The 18,622-nt window shown below is 39.2% G+C and overlaps 1 protein-coding gene across 1 annotated transcript; it reads right to left on the reverse strand.

Moving 5' to 3' along the window:
• Positions 1-381: 381 nt before the first annotated feature.
• On the reverse strand, positions 382-17,778 carry LOC119723577 (AMMECR1-like protein). The gene is made up of 5 exons (XM_038194299.1): positions 17,189-17,778; positions 6,232-6,342; positions 2,227-2,341; positions 1,895-1,985; positions 382-874 (listed from the first exon to the last, which is right to left on the reverse strand). Exons 1-5 carry the CDS (start codon positions 17,548-17,550, stop codon positions 705-707), a joined length of 849 nt encoding a protein of 282 aa, XP_038050227.1. The 5' UTR covers positions 17,551-17,778; the 3' UTR covers positions 382-704.
• Positions 17,779-18,622: the final 844 nt, after the last annotated feature.

Here is an 18,622-nt window from a genome sequence, read left to right on the forward strand (position 1 = left end):
GATTTGTGACATCGTAGCAAGTAATCGCCCAGCAACTCTGCAAAAAGTTTCGGAAAGAATGTAGTATCGTAACGCCACTTCTTAGGTTGCGTAAAAGTCTATGGATTGTTGAGTACATTTATACCAAGTATTTGCTAACAAAATTGGAAATGTTTCTCAGTCCCAGATTCATGTCTTTTCAATATTTTTGCAATGACTGGCCTTCATTGAGGTAATATATATATATATGATGAAAAAAAGGCGTCAGGATGCAACATTCTTTCCAAAGTTTCAACTCATTTCCACACATTTGGCTGTGATTGTTACATGTTGTCCAAATGCTTGCATTCGCACGTCCAAGTATCAACCACGGCCTGAAGTGTTGCGTGAAGTGACGTTTTGACCTATCCCACTGCTTGGACAGTTTTGGAGTCAAGTCCATCACAAGTCCGGTCAAAAAGTAAATCCCAAGTCCTTTCTCAAGTCCAGTCACGAGCAGCTGGGGATGAACACACTGACAAAGGAATGCTTTTGTCACAAATTGCTTGGGACTTGACTTTAAGACTGAAGAACTTGTAATGGCCTCCCCGACAATACCGCACTTAACAAAAAAAGCTCAGTTGAGAAAGTAAATCGCGAACACGACGCCGATTATCACGAGTGCCGTGCACGTGTGCCTGAGGCCCCTCCTCCCCCACAGAGTTTGCGCTTGTGGCTGCCATTCATTAAACCCGCCCGTTCTGACGAAAGTGATCGGCGTAGTCGCTGAAGTGGACCGAGATCTTCTCGCTCTGGTAGCGGGTCACCCGTATCGTCTTGCGGAAGTCGTTGGTGATAGGCGTCTTGTAGCCGCCCTTGCGTAGCAGCGAGTCTATCGTCTGCTCTTTGTTCCAATCTGGGGAGACAGGGATACCCAAAAAGGGTCCAAAATTATTATGCAGGCCATTTTTTTTCCCAATCAAACAAAGACCTCTACAGCTGTGCGAATATATTGTTGATGTCCCCTAACATGGCGCGGCCCCTAACATGGCGGGGCCCCTAACGTGGCGGCCTTTGATTTTTTTTCTCTATTGCCTTGCTAGAGCAAAACTTTTACTTCAAATTTCACAGCAAATTAAATTTCATCAAGCTTTAAACATTCCCATTCATAAATCTTGAGTTTACGTATCGCTACAACGTTCCAGAAAAATTCCATTTTGGCGTGATTTTTTTAATTTTATTTTGAAGTGCACAATGAACCCTTTTAAATGCACCCACAAATAAGAAAATAATTTTCTGACAAACTTGTAGTTGGGTATAAGAGTGGAGATGATAACGATTTATCAGAATTTACCAACTTTAAAGAAATTCTTAAATGTTAACGTGGGATTTTCTGAGATTTGTGTAAGTGTGCCACGTTAGGGAACACTTAACCGCATTTGATCCCAATTTCCGGACATTACCATTGAATTTCGGACTAAATTTCGTTGCAATGAAATTGTTCACAAAGGTTCAACAGCAAGAATTATTAAGGTAAGAGTACCAGTATTTAACTGAATGAATTTGACCTTTGTCAACAAAGACGTTTGGGAACACTGCACGATGACAGTCGAGGGAAATGAAGTGTGCCACGTTAGGAAACTCCAATGTACCGAATATTTGCAAAGTCAATCATCCACCTAATATCGGAATAGCATTTGTTTTTTTCAATTTTCTTTTTTTTTAATATTAACAGTCTTGAGGAAATGATAAAAGAGATATCCACAAAAGTTATTTTAATTGTATAAGTTGCGTGGTTTCATTGTTGGTCGAAAGCCACAATGTTGTCGAAAGCCACTTTACATGGCATGATTTGAGAACTTTCATGTGGATTATTAGCTCAAATTCCTTATTTAAATCTGTCAATTACCAGCCATTACACGACCTCCAGACTTACTCTGTTCCGAGGCTACTTCTGGAAGGTAAGTAGCAGTCTTCTTCTGACCTTTCTCGTTGTAGAATTCTATGCGAATACCATGGACGCCGACCTAAATTTAAAAAAAAGATATTAACTTGATCCTGCAGTACATTAAAATTTTAAAATAGTAAACTGCATGTACAGGGTGAGTAAAAAAACATTAAACTCTTAAAATTTCTTTAGGTTTTTTGCAGGGACCTTGCCGTTTTCTACACATACATGTACCAAGACACCTTGCTGTTTTCTAACATACCCATAGCAGCAGACATTGAAGCTACGACCAAAAAAACAGAGAGCCCTTGAATAATTACCTCCCAATCTTCATAGTCTCGCGCCTCCTCAAAGTGACGTAGCAGCGAGACGGAGCATGACATACGGGATATCTCCTCCTTATTGACAGGCGGGAAACGACTATCCTTAAAAGCACTGCCAAAGAAGAAGAGGGAAGCAGAAAGCGGATAAATAAGAGAGAGAGAAAGAGAGTGGGGGTGATTGCCGGTCATACATCATTCAGGCAACTCCGGTTGCAATCTGCTTCCTTGAAATGAGAATGTTCAAGGCGGTTGTTGTTTTTCCTCAACGGCCGGTAAAAGCCTCACCAAAAAGGATGGTAATTTTTCTGCAAGCTTGAAATCCAAATAAATTTGTGCATTATGGATTACTTCACATTCTAAATAATAACAATAATGTGGTGCTTCTATAGCGCCTTATAGTTGGTTTCAAAGCACTTTGCAATTATTATCCCTGTTCGTCATGAACGAGACCATTTTTCTGCAGCAGCTCGAGATCAGCGCATTCTGGTCTCTACCTTCACAGGTACCCATTCATACTCCTGGGTGGAGAGAGGCAATTGTAGTAAAGTGTCTTGCCCAAAAACACAAGCACCATGTTCCCCGTCAGGGATCGGACCCATGTACCACAGCACATGATTCGAACACTGTAACCATTGAACCATTTGTTTTGAAACCCACCCCACCCCCTAGCTGGCACTAATTGTTTTGCGAGTGGGCCACTCTCAAAATGACCACAACAGATCTTCGACTGTGCGTGCTACACATGTATGCAGAAACAGTGCTTGAGTCATTCATGTTAATGACATCACGGCCACAGTCCACCAGAGCCAGGTGGTATGTATTGATCACAGGGCGATTGTTGCCAGGAATTTCGTGTTTTCATGCCGGATCAGATATGGGTTATCATGACATGCCAAGTGCAGTAATGACAAGTGCCACCTGGGGTCTAGGGGTACATGAATACCCTGTACATGTCTGAATAGACAAAAAATGTTAACAGTCACTGCATAATGATGTCTTTTTACCCAATCTGAAGTTACATATTAACCAGTTGCGAGACTGGCTTTCCACAGTTGCACATGTGACCGGTTTGATTATTCTGAATGCTTGAATTAAAGGCATACATGTATCTATGATCAGTTGCATTTATCCAAAAAGTAATTATTATCAAAAAAGACTACAATGGAGCGCCGCTGTAACGAACATCGTGGGATCCACAGAAAGTGTTCGTAATAACGATCGTTCGGTATAGCGATTTTGAACCGCCGGTACCTTCTGTTGACCAATAGCATTTCCAACTGACCAACTGGCATTTCTCACATCCCGCGGCCGCACGAGGAGTTGAAAACTTGAGCAATGGTTGGTGTTCCCTTTTTAATTCCTTGGGGAAATAATAGCCATCTATCGCTCTTCAACATTCAAACACGATGTAACTATGTGTCGTTTGATGTTCGGGAATTAAAAGTGGCACAAATAGTGTTAAATATATGTACAACCGGTACATTTTTGTTAATCTGTTGTTTTTTTATCAACAACAATGTTCAGTACGTTTTGTACATTAAAACCGGGAGCCAAGGATGATGTTCGGTATAGCCGAATGTTCGGTATAGCGGTGTTCGGTATAGCGACGTTCCACTGTACTTGAATTAAAATCCCCTAGGGCCTTTTTGCCAGGATCCATCCTCAATCCTCCAAAATCCTCCAATAGTTTGCACTTATGTTCAATTGAAGGATACCCAGGACCTCAATCCTACAAAATCGTCAGAAAGTCCTGCCTCAAAATATGCATTCATCCTCAATCCTCCATAAATCCTGCTCTTCTTTAAACACCATTCATCCTCAATCCTCCAAAATCCTCATGTTGCTCAAACACCATTCATCCTCAATCCTCCAAAATCCTCATGTTTCTTAAAAACCATTTGCCCCCGGTATCCTCAATCCTCCAAAACCGCCGTGAGGATTTTGGAGGATTGAGGAAGGTCAGGGTTAATGATCGTACTGGTACTAAACACCCCGTAAAATTCTTCCATCTGGCTTGCTGTCATATTGAAGAATTAAAAAAATGTATGTGATTTCCGACGGTCAGTCAATTGACTGATCGTTGGAAATAAAAGAGTTCTATTGACAAAATCTTAGTTTCGTGATCGAAGCTTTTGCAGGGTTTTACACAGTTTTCTCAGCAATGGTAATACCCACTGGGCTGAAACCCAAGTTTTGAACATTCTTCTTTGAATTTTGAGTAGTGTCTTTTAATTGGAAACAAACAAAATGCATGAAAGGCAAATGATCCTACATTTAGCCTCAAAGTCTAAGTACACTGGACACAGGAGCAGCCATTTGAAAGATCAACAGCTGTAGTCTAGTGAAAAGAGAATTAATGCAAAAAGTTGGCCCATTTGAAAAATAAAGACAGTTCCCAAAAAAGATAATACCGGCCACAGCCCATTTACGATCTTGAAGATCTCGTACTTTGCTGAAATAAAAAAAAAAACTTCATACTTGATAAAAATGGGATTATTTAAGCAAGGTAAACTCTTGGGGGAAAAAAAGTAGAAAACGATGCCATTTTCTCTTGACATACCGGTATATCATACCCAAAACTCTACTAATGATTTTGAAAAGCAAGAGCAAAAACACAATGTCAAGTACATTTACACTTACATGTAGGGCTGATCATAAAAAATCCACCGTTTACATGTAATGCTCTACTAGGCCCCCCCCCCCAAAAAAAAACGACAAAACATATTACATGTAGATCACATCAAAAATTCATCAAGGTACTGGGACACACCTGAGCCTATAAGCATGTGACATTGACATTCCAACGTGTGTCGATACTAAAATGCTCATTGAAATGGCAAAACACAAGGGCAGTGATTTACTGTTGAACCGTCGTCGTAATGTCAAGATCTCCGTTCCAGCTTCACTGAGATTATGCCCTTAGCATGTCTCCGTGTACCGGTAGGATGCCTACCTGATCGATGCTCAACAGGGGCAAATCTCAGAAAGCCGTTTCACGACGACCCAGGCAAAAAATGTACCTACAAATTTGCTGACCGAATGTAAGATTTTCATGCACTCCCACAAAACCCAGACAAAGTTGTAGATGTTGTGTCTTGCGCAAAGTGTGTGTGAAGTCATTTTGGGGGGTGGAACTGACCATTTTGAGGTTTTGAGATTTTCTGAATCGGTAACTACATCGGTACCGGTATATTAATCTACAAACCTCCCAAAATATGAATATAATCCACCCATGAAAAAAAATATTTGCAGAACTTTATACAAAGAGCATTTCAATACTTATGTTTGAAGCTAAAATACGCATTAATTTGAAAATGCTAAAACTTAAAAAAAAAATGTCCAGGTTTGTGCAAAGCATGATACTGGTGTGATCCATTTCGTGTTGAACGTGTCGTAAGTTACCACGAGTCTAGTGGTCATCGCAAAATAAAAAGCATCTCGAGTTAGCCAGTTTTACAAATGTACAGTATGCCATAAAGTTTAATAAACGAGACAATAATACCATTACCGAGACACTGTGTGTGAAGTAGTAAATGGAATATGCATCAAAATTAATTATGAATTAGCTAGCCTGGTCGAAATTTCAAAGTAGCTAACAGTCCACCGTGAGCTCATTTTCCTTTAAAACTGCATCAGACGCTCGCCATTTTGTTATATGTTTTAAAACCTTTGCAAGCTCAGATCTGACGACTCTTTGCTGAAGATCAGACAACTACAATGTTTTTACTGTGTGCCATGTAACGGGCACTGTGTTGTACTATAAATACACCAACTAGTTCACGTACGACCCGTCGCACTTACAATGTGTTTTGTGAAATGAATCAAAGGACGTGTCGCAGCTGCGACGCATCGTACCGTAGCTCTGCGACAGATCGTAGGTATACGACGTGTCGCAGCACAGTGATGCATCATATTTAAGTTACGATGAATTTCATGAAATAAGGTGCTGGTCTCGTTGTTTCTGTGAGTAGCCAAAGTTGCCCCCTGGAATAAGCTACTCACCTAGAGATTGCATATTCCCTGAGGCCATCGTGTAGATTCAAGGCAGTAAAGGTTCCTATACAGCCACGTAGACGCTTGTCCTTCCCGATCTTCCACGTCACAAACAAGGGACTGTCAACAAAAGAAGAAAAACAAATTGATCTTTCAAACGTAAATCTAGGCAAAAAAGATACATAAAGGGTGAGTAAAAAAACCCAAAGTGTCAGGACTATTATTTTATTGAAGTTCTACATGTAGCACTTTCAAAATCTAGGACATGAATGCCCAATTCATAAGCTTTCCTTTAGTACAAGAATCATTCAAATCACTCGTGTACTTTTCAAGTTACGGAATTTTAAAGACAACCATCGTTTTAAAGTTCTGTCCACGGATCACAAAAACGGTGTGCATTCTTTCAGCAAAACGAAAACAATTCACACACAGCCCTATATGATTTGTTTTCGTTTTGCTGAAAGAACACTGAAAGTACATGTATGAGTGATTTGAATGATTCTTGTACTAAAAGAAGGCAAATGAATTGGGCTTTTATATCCTAGATTTTGAAAGTGTTATATGCATAACTTCACTAAAACAATGGTCCCAACATTTTGGTTTCGTTTTGTTTTACTCACCCTGTACATTTGTGCATTCTCAGAATGTCACATACTTATCAAACATGGAGAGATAGAGTTTGTAATTACAATGAATTTTTATCAAATGCTGTGCCTTTTCATTCTTATCCCTACAGCATTGTTACCTATAAAAAAAAACCAAGAGAATCTACTGAAGGCCCTATGTTTAAGACGTCTCAGGATTATCAGGTTCAGAATATTACGTACGTAGCATGGACAGAAATTTGTCACAAGATTTCTGTCCATGTTACGTAGAAAATCTACTGTAGGCCCTATGTTTAAGAGTCTCAGGATTATCAGGTTCAGAATATTACGTACCTACCATGGGCACAAATTTGTCACAAGATTTCTGTCCATGTTACGTACTGGTACGTTACATGTCCATAGGTGTGTTAAGACCAAGAAAATTGCAGTTTATTTTGGCTGTTGCTATCCTAAATGGGTTATGAATACAAAGAACTGAATAAAGGAGATGACATATGGGAAAATTAATACAACGTGATAATTAGTGTCCTGTCAATACTGTAAAGCAAAATTTCTGTCCACAGTAACTACGTACACATGTACATAATTATTTACGATGACCCCTGTAATTTCTCAAGGTACCCGAAAGTCCTCTATATTTTCGGCACACATTATCATAACAATGTATGGCCGCAGGAACGTACAGGGGAAAAAATGAACAAAATATCTTGCTTTACTGGACCCTCCAGTGTAATCCTAAATTTAACAGTCAATTTGTACCTCATTTAGTGGGGAAGTGCCCACACGTACGTGAACATTGTTCGTGTGGACATAGTCAATAGTGGATGTGAATACACATGTGTATTATGTGTAACGGTATTAACAAAATCGTGCGGATGAACAAGATGTTAATGGTTCAGTAATGCTGAAAGATACAAAAGATCCTGCTTATTGAAGGCTTCAACTACATGTACTACATGTACATGTTTGTATGACGTCACTTGGTATAATTCTATTGGCCTCTGTACCGGTATCATCAATTTAATACGTGGATGTACATGCCTGTAACCTAAGTGTACGCGTATGTACATGTATGCATAATAATCCGTCCAGATGCATGCACGTCAGTACGCAACACTTAATTCTTCCGGTCAATCCCCTGTGTCAAACTGCACACAAATGGGTACACGCACAGGTAATACAAGGATTACGGACGTACATTTGTACTGTTCATGTCCATACCAGAAGAATGTCCAAGGACCAGAATCACCAGATGACTGTTGGTTTCACATTTTAACAAAATAATAAATGGAAACGGCATTATAAGGGGTGTGAGTGACCAGTGATAAAAATAGCTGAAAACAGCTGGAAAAGGTGTAAAAAAGCTGAATTTTGGAGATCTCCTATACTTTTGTACACAGCAAGTCAGGGAAAAAGCTGAAAAAAAGCTGAAATCCAAAACCCAAAAAGCTGAAATCAGCTTCAAAGCTGAGATTTCACACCCCTGAAACAATGTATTTTCTTCGTACCACAAAACATTAAAACCACTTAAATCAGCTTCAAATTTCGCAAGAGATTTTCACTCAAGGTTTTGCACTGGAAGCGCAACAACAGAAATTGACATGGTTGCCATGGCTGCTGGTTAGTGACATAATTCTCTGCTTCGTGCAATTGTAGTGAGTCGCAAAATGTTCTACCGGAGTCTTCTCCATTCTGTGCTGCTTTATGTTGGAATGTTTCCTCGAGAATGATTCACTGAAATTGTAACACCCCCCCCCCCCCTTCTCTCCACCAGCGAACCTTAGATCCTGACCACATACATGTACATGTAGGTCCCTGTTTGTGGGAACTACCGGTACATGTTCTCAGCATCTACATGTACCATGTCTACTTTATACTAGACATTTCTCAACCATCCACACATGTAGGCCTACACATACACATGTACATGTACTAGTACGCATGCACATTGTAATCCGCCAGTATAGACACATGGGCGAATTGTTTTAACCAGAGTGGAATGTGGCGCACAAAACATTCTGAATAGCTTGATAAACCAGTGCAGTCCAGGGCCCAATTTAATAGCGCTGCTTAACAGTAAGCAGAAAAGTTGTGCTTACTATAGCAGAAAATCAAGCTGCTGCTTAAGCACTATTTCATGCTAACGGTTGCGCGCGAATGGAGATTTCTCTTGTTACGTCACTGATTTAAGCAAAGTTTTCTTCTGGGGTTAAGCGTGCGTTTGCTGTGCTTACTGCTTAACGGTCCCTATGAAATAGATGGAGGCTCGGTAAGCACAAAGTCAGCTGCTAAGCAGTGCTATGAAACTGGGCCCAGGTCTCAGTTACGGTATTTACACAATGTACACAAAACATTGGAAGTGTGAATTATAATGTTCCAGTGCATTTTTGTAAATTTATTCATAAATAGCGGTACCTGTGACAGTTTACCCATTCCTATTGGTGGGTGGTTTCACGGTTGAGAAGTGTCCATTTTAATACAAAACTCACAAAATTCAGCTGACCACCAATGATCATATTTACCGATCAAATACAATGAAACAAGGCTTTCTCCTGCCTTCATAAATGGACAAAAATTTGCACATGAAAACCGACAAAAAACATCATTATTTCAGACAAAAAAAAAAATCATAAATCAACACACACAAAAAGTAAAAATAATGTTTCAGTCTTGACAAAATTTTTTGAAAATCTCATAAATTTGTGTCTTAATGCCTTTGCGTAATCTCTGCTTCTACCTCAGCTCAATAGCTTAAAGTGGCATTCATGGACAGCTGTACAAAATGGATTCTTTTCGCAAAATATGCATACACTGTAACTTCTCATTACTACCGGTAGCATGGATCAATTTCAGTAATTCCTAATTTAAATGAGTGAAAGAACATGCTCATTCATATGCTTTGTTGGTGTGTCCAATTTATTTGCTTTTTAAGGGGAAAAATCATTAATCCAGGTCATTTTCCTTTTGAATCACCCTGTACATGTATGCTACTGCTTAGAGCATTTGTCGTGTACATGGTGTAAGTAATTGATTAAATTCCTAATTTTGGATACTGCTTCATCCTAAAACATACAGAAGCTTTCATGTCCGTAACTCGTGCATACTGTACATGTCTGGTCTGCCCCTGTATTTGAGCAATTGTCTGGTATTCACGTGGCTTTTAATAGTTTTCGCTGCCCTGGCTGGCGCTGGCGGCTGTGTTTATTTTCAACGACCCTCATCTAATCAAACTTGCCACAGAGCAAGTTGGAATTCAATTTCAGTAGATTACAATACATTTACAGCGGCTCTACGTGTACTGTGTTTGTACTCATAGTCATACAGCATTAGCAGAAATCCAGAGATCTGTGGCTAAAATACTTGAGTATGTTAAGAAAAGAATAAAGTGCTGGTACATACATGTACATGTACATTATGTACATTTTTGGTGTTAAAGGGAATGTACATGTACATAATTGGGTTTTGCTGTAATTTTCAGAAATGAATTATTTGAGGGGTTAGTATAATAGATCAAATATTGTTACACTGACATGTTTGTAGTTTTGTGTTCGAAAATGCTGGAAAAATCAAGAAAAACAAAATTGTTCAAGTAGTCTGGTTCCCTGACTCCACTAAAGATGATATGTATCAATTTATCGATGCCGGAAAATTGTAAGGTGATGGAACCAGTCTAGTTGGCCTGCACCCGTTCATGAACATAGCAAACAAAATTTGGTCTGAAAAAAATGGTAAAGTTGGCGCAGTAGTTAAAAAATAGTTAGGTTTTTCCAACGGTGGTCGGCCGACCACCGTTGGAAATGTATACAAAAATACCACTTTTCTTGAAAATGACTTCACACCAGGTGCCATAATTTTACAGGATGCTTTACACTGTCATTTACTAACATCCTAGTAAGGTATTTCGTAAAAACTGGGTAGTTATATTTTTCGATGTTTGCAAATGTTGTATATTCCCTTTAAGACATACATGTATTCAAATACAAACTTACTGTGCAATTGGTTAATTTTCTTTTTTTCTATATTCGCTTATTCTTTAATTTTGTAAAGCACCTTGAGCGTCTTTTTAGGTGGATTTTTGGTACTATAAACCGGTAAATATTCTTTAGGGCAATTCAACAGTTTGATGGACATGGCTAAGAAATTTTTTTTTTTTTTTTTTAACCGAGTTTCACATTTTTATTACAGATTATACATTCAAGTATGAGAAACTAACAAAGAAAACCCAATTTCATCAAACATTTTTTGAGAAATCGTGTCGTAAAGTGAAATATATTTTTGTACTACAAAGAACTCAAATAATTTGGTAAAGTTTAAACCTGGATTGCTATTAATACAATAAGAGATATTTCGATCATAACCTCATTTCTAGCACGAATGACGCGAAGTATGCACGACTACATTGTTTTGTACATTGTAATTTATTCTGAATGTCCACAAAGCTTTAGTTTCTTCAAGGGAGCATCAGGCAACTTCGGCAATGCGTTCGAATGTCTCTCCCAGTGGCCTCCCCCAACTCTCCCTTCCTTACCGTTGAGGGGGTACTTCAGCACGGAGCCCATAAGCCAAGCCCTCCCAGGGAAAGGCAAAAATACCAAAGTCGTCAGGCTTTGAATTATGCATAATTTATTCATGTGAAAAAAATAGGAATTTACATATCCATGCCAATCAGCATCCAAACCAAAAGCTTCTCCTTTCCAGAAATTCAATTCTGGAGCAGACTGTAGATTACGCCAGCAATTATGCCGCAAATCGACATCCTAATTAAGGAAGACGACAAGAAATTTAATTACGTACGGGCCAACCGACCCATCCGAGCGAATACATCGGTACATTTGCACAAACGCATGTTCTACAAACAGTGCTACTGAGTGTGTAAATGTATGCAACGCTTGGTTATATTAAGCCGAGAACACTATAGAGTTCATCAGCAGATGTGAACCGATATTAAAAGAAGGAAAAAAATATACAGAAACAAAAATAGCTTGTTCCCCTGGTAATAATACTCGGTACACGGGGTCGCCAAACAATTACCAGGACAACACGCTTGGGGTATTCCGTTTTGATGAAGGCAAATTGGGTTACGTGAACCGTGACAGGAAGAGGAAATTAACCGAGAAAGATTTTCATACAATTGAACATTTTCTGGGGAGAAATCAAGCTTTCATTTCAATTTTACAGGGCTAAGAGCTTTAAAGTGCAATGACAGAGGGTTTCAATCTGAAAATTCAACATTATACAGCTGTTTGTTATTTATTTGTTTATTTTCAGTGGTTTAGGGTTACAATGCTTTAGTTTCTAATATCTCAAAGCATTTAATGAATGTGTGACATCGAATGTACGGCCGGTTTTCTTTTGGTTAGATACAAGTACATTTGAAATGTGCAATGTTAAGAGCAGTTTCAAACCAAAGCTTAGAATCCGACTTTTGAGGCATCTACCCTTGGTCGAGTTTTGCAGGACTCAAGTCCAGGACTCAGACTTGAGTAGCAATTTCGGTGACTCAAACTCCACTCAATTCGGCAAAAGACTCGCACTCCGACTCGCCCATCATGACTGCCAATGACTTTTTCTATCAAAAGATAGACTTTTAAAAGCTTCCTAAATAGTTACACTTTACAGCATGTATTTAACACGATTTCATGCTGTAATTGGGAAGACACTTGATTTTTTGAACTTTCATACATTGTATATTTCAAATATACCTAAATGGAAAGAAAATCTACGTCATTTAAAAAAAAAAGTTGTTACAGTACATGTACTGTATGTAATTACATACATGTACCAGTATGTTACTCCCAAATGAAAATCTGTGAAACAATCACCAGACCACTTGGCACACAATCAACAATGACAAAGAATGAGTCAGTAATGTACACATGTATACATACACAAGTATACTGTACATGTACAGTACAAATCGTACACTTACATGAACATGATGAACATGTGTACATAAAACGACCCTGAGTGTACAATGTACATGCAGAACGTACCTGTAACAAACCAAAATGACTCCTTAAAATTATACATGGTGACAGTGCTACCAGTACATGTATGCTGTACATCTACATGTACATTTAATTCATGTTCCAGTACCTGTCCTGAGCCATTTTGTTAATTATAAATCCAATTTCAACTATGCCCCCTCTTTGTTGTGTGACCGTACATGTACATTGTATACATTTGTATATCTGCAAACATGTGTGTATGTATCCGTATATATGTATAAATTTGCATAATTCTCCACACCTTACTAAACCAAAGTGCAATAAAATGTCCTGTATGTAAGACATACATGTAGTTACTTGACTTAAAGATTTTACAAAAACGTACATTTCTTTCAAATTACAAATTACATGTACTGTACTGGAATACATGTACATTTACTGTACACGTAAAAAAAAATTTGTTCATTCTGTGTTTCTGCAGCAAGATTTTGGGCTGTTTTCTAGAGTCAATACAGACGCCCGAGAATCACCTTTGATATTTTGTAGTCAAGGTCTTTCGGTTTCTCCCCCAGACTCATTCACATGTCTCTACATAATGTCTTGCAATAGTGAATTATGTACTTGGAAATTATACATGTAGACGACATGGCACTCGAACGATACTTCTTGGATTTGTCGGGGAGATCGAGCCAAGTGCAATTCCAGGGATATGTACTTGGCAAATTAAACATGTAGAAATGACACACTGAGCACATGGTTATGATCAACAACGAATTTTCGGCAATATACTTGGCAACTCCTCGACGCTTTCCTGGGAAATGCTTCGCTCCTCAACAATTTGTAAATTCCTTGCTTTACTGTCTGTTCGTGTATTCATTCCACCATCATGACCAGTAAGCAATTCTCAGAAATGAAACCTTAATACTGTCCATTTCAATTCATACTGTAATTTGAATTGGTTCAAAATAAAATGATGGTCCTGAGAGAGATCTTTTATTTTCAAATTGATAATTGAGAATGTTTTCATCTCATAACATTTTACAATTTGCATAATTCTTTTCATTCATAATAATCCTTGCGGAGGCAGATCCATTACTGGCTCGGGGGGGGGGGGGGGGGGGGGGAGTTAAACATGCATGTATGCTACATTTTTTTGAATGATTTTCCAAATGTTGTTGCACTCCCCCCCCCCCCCCCAAAAAGTAATTCCACCACTGCCATGATCTTGTATGTCAAACCATTTAACCCTCATGTGTGATGTATGCAAACATACCGGTATGTGCCAAGTTGTCCTTTCAGTCAAAATCAATCAAGTGACTGTTTTCAACAGTTAAGAATTCCCAGCCTACATGTATATAAAGCAGGATTGACTGGCTGTGGCTGTTTACTTTGATACAGCTTTGCTTTGTTTTGACTGTGGGTGATTGATAAGCCAGCTGTACCCACAACTTGCCTGCCTTGTCTGTTCATGGTCTGTTGACTGAATTTGACTAGTCACAGCGCTTGCTTGACATAGCCTATAATCTGACTACTGGTGACTAGCCTGTGTTAAACGTAAAGCAGGGGAAGTGGATGGGGATTTTGACTGTCTGTGACTGTTTAAATAGTAGGAGGGATATTATAAAGATCCGTTGTGGGGGAGGGGATATGAGATACGTACATGTATATTTGTAGTGTACCGGGGGGTACATTGTACAATGTAAAGTCTCTAAGTTGGAACTTTTCCCACTTGATATACAGTACACCAAAGCATGTACCGGTACCGGTACATGTACTTTCGCAAGTTGGCAAAGTTTTAACTTTCACAACTGTAGGCCTATAAGCCTATTTGGGATGTCGAACATGATGCGAGCTATTCTTACAAGTATTTTGGTAAATCTTGGTAAATACAGAGGAGTTTTATACCAACTTTACCCCCAACCAAATACCATCTTCCTACATGTCCTACTGTGTCCACCGTATCTCAAAAACGGCTGAAGATTTACAAAGCATTTCCACTATCTGGAAGCATTTCAACTGTTTCACATACATGTACAGTGACTGTATGGTCATAACACCACAAAAAAGCATCTTGGGAAGTTGTACACGACACAACAGTGTACAATGTACTTCCCATTTGCCACACCATTGTCAATTCATTATTGATGGTACATTTGATATCAGTTTTATGCAAACTGCATATTTTAATACAATGAGAATGGCCTTGACCAGCGGGCATATTTAATCTGTTCATAGCCACATGATACAGCTGCTGGCCTGCATTGTTTGTCTCCAGCTGAAATTTGTAATCAGAATAATTTTTTTTTGATCCATCACTTCCTTCAATGTGTTCTCTTTTTCTGTAAAGGTAATAATACAACATTTACATTTGCTGTAATTTTCAGAAATTAATGGATTTGCAGATAGTGTTTTATAGCAAGTTACACTGACCTGTTCAGAGTATTGTGTTCATTCTGGAAAAACGAAAAATAAAAACACATTTCTTGTAATCTGGATCCCAGACCCTACAGGCCTCAGACGAAATGGAGCAATTAATAGACATCGGGGAATTGTCAGGTCAGGGAACCTGAGGATTTTTTTGAGGATTTTTAAAAAAATTTTAAGGGAGTTTATCAGTCCAAAATTGTATAAGGTCTGATTCCCATCTCGTGAACATGAAGTCAGAACGACAATGAAAGCATGGAACCAGACGAAGATTCGTCCAGTAAATATTTCTACATGTATTTAAAGTTCCCCAATAACAATCACTGGGCATATTCAGTGCTGTGCCAGTAAAAGAGCTAAAAAAAAAATCTGGGACTGGTTCACAGCCAAATAAACACTGCCTACAATTTACAAATATTGCAAATACTGAGCAATATATTTTTCTAATGGGCAATTCCATGGTTACTCACGTTACATTTTTGATGTACTTTTGAGATTCCTTGGGCTGTAATTACCTTACTGAAAGGGTTTAATAACTGTTATCCCCACGGTAGATAGAGTAGACCCAGACAGGGCTCTGGAGTGCTCTGAAACGTGCAAAACTAAATCAGGCCCACTTTACTCACAGTTAAGCCAGCAAATTTCTCCAAAAATTGCACTGAGGCAAAGAACATGTCCTCAGTATTTCACCTACCAAGTTTGCAGACTGAATTCAATTTTTAAAGGAGGCTTTTCTTCAATATTTCGCACATGAGAGGGAAGTCAAGTGATTCCAAAATGGGACTAGACTGGTACATGTCCAACCATGGTCCAACTATTTGGAAAGACTGACCTCTTCATTCAGTGTCAATAGTCTGGTGGCTTTACTATGGAGAAATATGTAGTAAATTGAGACTAGTTCCCGCTTCATGCCACATGTTTCTTAAATTCTTTTGGCATGGTCGATTGATGCAGTACTGAAAGACTGGTTGTTTTAGGTGCCAGTCTATTTTCTTGTTTTGCATGTTTTCAATACCTTAAGTTTTGGGACTCTCATACACAGTATTGAGAGTCCCAAATTTTCGGACTAGAGTAGACCTAGACCTACCTAAGCACCAAAGATGACATTCAGAAAAATGTGTTATGTATGATAAACAAGATGCACAAAATCGGTTACTCACATTACATTTTTGTAACGTGAGTAACCGATTTGGAATAACAAATGAGAATCATGTGCTGGAACAGAAACATGTATATTTGTACACCGGACCAGAGGGTTCCCTACTACTTTGCACGTAAAGGATGCAGGCTATCGCACGGCAGAAGGAACGTTGTAACCTGACCCTGCTTTTTTCTTCATACATCATTGTCAATGAAGGTCAGTCATTGCAAAAAATGAGATTAAACATGAATCTGGGACTGATGAAAAAAATGTCAATTTTGTTAGGAAATACATGTACTTTTTCTTGACTAGTCTCCATAGACTTTGTACACAACCGCTGAAGTGAAGTAGCATCAGGTTGAAACATTCTTTCCCGCACGGCTTCAGAGATGTAATCAAACCAGACTTTAATTATAATACTACACGTTCAAATGGCCTCCATTTTCCCCTCAACTTTCTTTGAAATGACAGATCCTATGCAAAATGGAAGTTCTTAGACACTCTTCTGTTAGTCATGTAAGTATTGAACACAAAATGGTCGTAAAATTTTGGGGCTGTAAAGTGTATACATGTAAAGTGGAACAGTTCAAACCGACATGAACGAGACTCTGCAGCTCTGAACACGTCGAAAGATTATAAACAAACCGTGGCTAGTCACTACCTTTATTTTTGTGTAGGCCTACATTTATCATTTGAACATGTGAAACAAAAAGACGACATGGCATTTCATACTCCTAGAACTAGGAGTAGGCATTTCATTCTTTTTTGTTTCACGGGGGGGGGGGGGGGAGGGGTGTCATGCTAGCTAGTTAGTTTCGTTGTTTTTTAGTTTCCAAACAAATACTTACAATGGAGCATCGGTAAATGTGGGCACTCTCGGCGGTTCGCCATTCAACATGTGAAAGTGGCGATACAAAACATCGAAACAGAAAAAACACATCTCGGCACACACTATTCGGTGGTTGGAATTGTTTTGGTGGCCACTGTGACTGTTGTGGCCGTGCCCACCGCCGGAGTAAGCGTGATGATAACCGTTCATTTTCGGTTGAAGGGCCCGCTGTGGGTCACCACAACCGGAGCTCGTGCTTGGCCGGTGATCGTGGTTAGGATGGGAGCAACGGTCGCCCTTTTCGCAGCGGTCCGACCGGTCATTTCGGTCGGAAGGCGCGGAGACTTTCTGCCGTTTCACTCCACAACAGCCGGTCGCCATCTTGACACAAAGGATAAATTTTGCTGGTGGACGAATCTTCACTGGTCCGCGGCCAATCCGTGTTCCTGCTACATTAACAGAAAGTGTCGAGTACCAGCGTAATCAGCTGAGTTCGTCTGGGGTCGATTCATAACTTTTTTTATGAATCATTCCTGTTTTTTTGACGTCATTTTATAGGAAATATCCATAATTCATAAGCTTTTTATTTAGTTGCAAATCAGTGGGCGTGGAATCAATCGTCTTGGGCATTAATTCATTATTAATGAAACGTGAAACATCTGCATGCCGTTGTTGGACTTCTGTAGCGCCCTCTGTTGCTATGATTGTGAAAGTGCACGGCAAACAGAATCATTAAAAAACGATCTTAATTTTCTACTGACACAACTCTTCAACTGGCAGCTGACGTGACATACGAACACAATGTTTTCCAATGCTATTGAAAGAAATGGCAGGTCAGCAGACAGGTGACAAGTCTTTGATAGATTAACGCCAAGTTAATTACTGACGGTTCACAGATTACAATGGTGAAGATTAATAGTGTGCCTATTTTAACGCAACAACGGTGAATGACCGAAGACCCTATATAGAAAGCGCCTGCTGATTGGTCAAAATCTAGAGGTCAAGATGCGGTTGTCTTGCATAATTAATCAGCGAATCTGCTCAAAATGTTATAGAACATGGCTTTCACATAGACTAGGGTGAAGGGGGATATTTTTTAAAAATCTGGTCGGTAAACCGTGTGTGATGGGCGACTTCAAAAGAAAAGATTCCGATAATGACGATGTAAACTCTCTGCCCTTGTATTGTACCAATTAATTGAGTAGCAAAATGTGTGTGTGACAAGTCAAGAAGTTTGGTTCAAGGGCGGATGGGGAGGGGGCGAAGGGTGCTACGCCCCCCCCCCAAAAAAAAAACCACCAATATTTAAAAAACAAATTTAAGTGGCGTTGCATTAACTTGGCAGGCAATGAGTACACCACCATCATTTCCTCCCCAAAAAATGGTTAAAGTGGTCAGAAATTGCCTCAGATCGCACCACAGAGCATCTTGAATACCAAAACTTTCGGGGCCC

This window comes from Patiria miniata, unplaced genomic scaffold, assembly GCF_015706575.1.
Source record: "Patiria miniata isolate m_02_andy unplaced genomic scaffold, ASM1570657v1 HiC_scaffold_17, whole genome shotgun sequence".
NCBI classification, from domain to species: Eukaryota; Metazoa; Echinodermata; class Asteroidea; order Valvatida; family Asterinidae; genus Patiria; species Patiria miniata.

What these genes read in the sequence shown, in the direction of transcription:
- LOC119723577 (XM_038194299.1), bottom strand. Translation starts at nt 17,550, where the DNA reads ATGGCGACCGGCTGTTGTGGAGTGAAACGGCAGAAAGTCTCCGCGCCT. An exon ending in GAGACTATGAAGATTGGGAG is followed by an intron (nt 1,986 to 2,226) that starts GTAATTATTCAA and finishes TTTTAAATTTAG; the next exon opens with GTCGGCGTCCATGGTATTCG. An exon ending in AGAAGTAGCCTCGGAACAGA is followed by an intron (nt 875 to 1,894) that starts GTAAGTCTGGAG and finishes CTGTCTCCCCAG; the next exon opens with ATTGGAACAAAGAGCAGACG.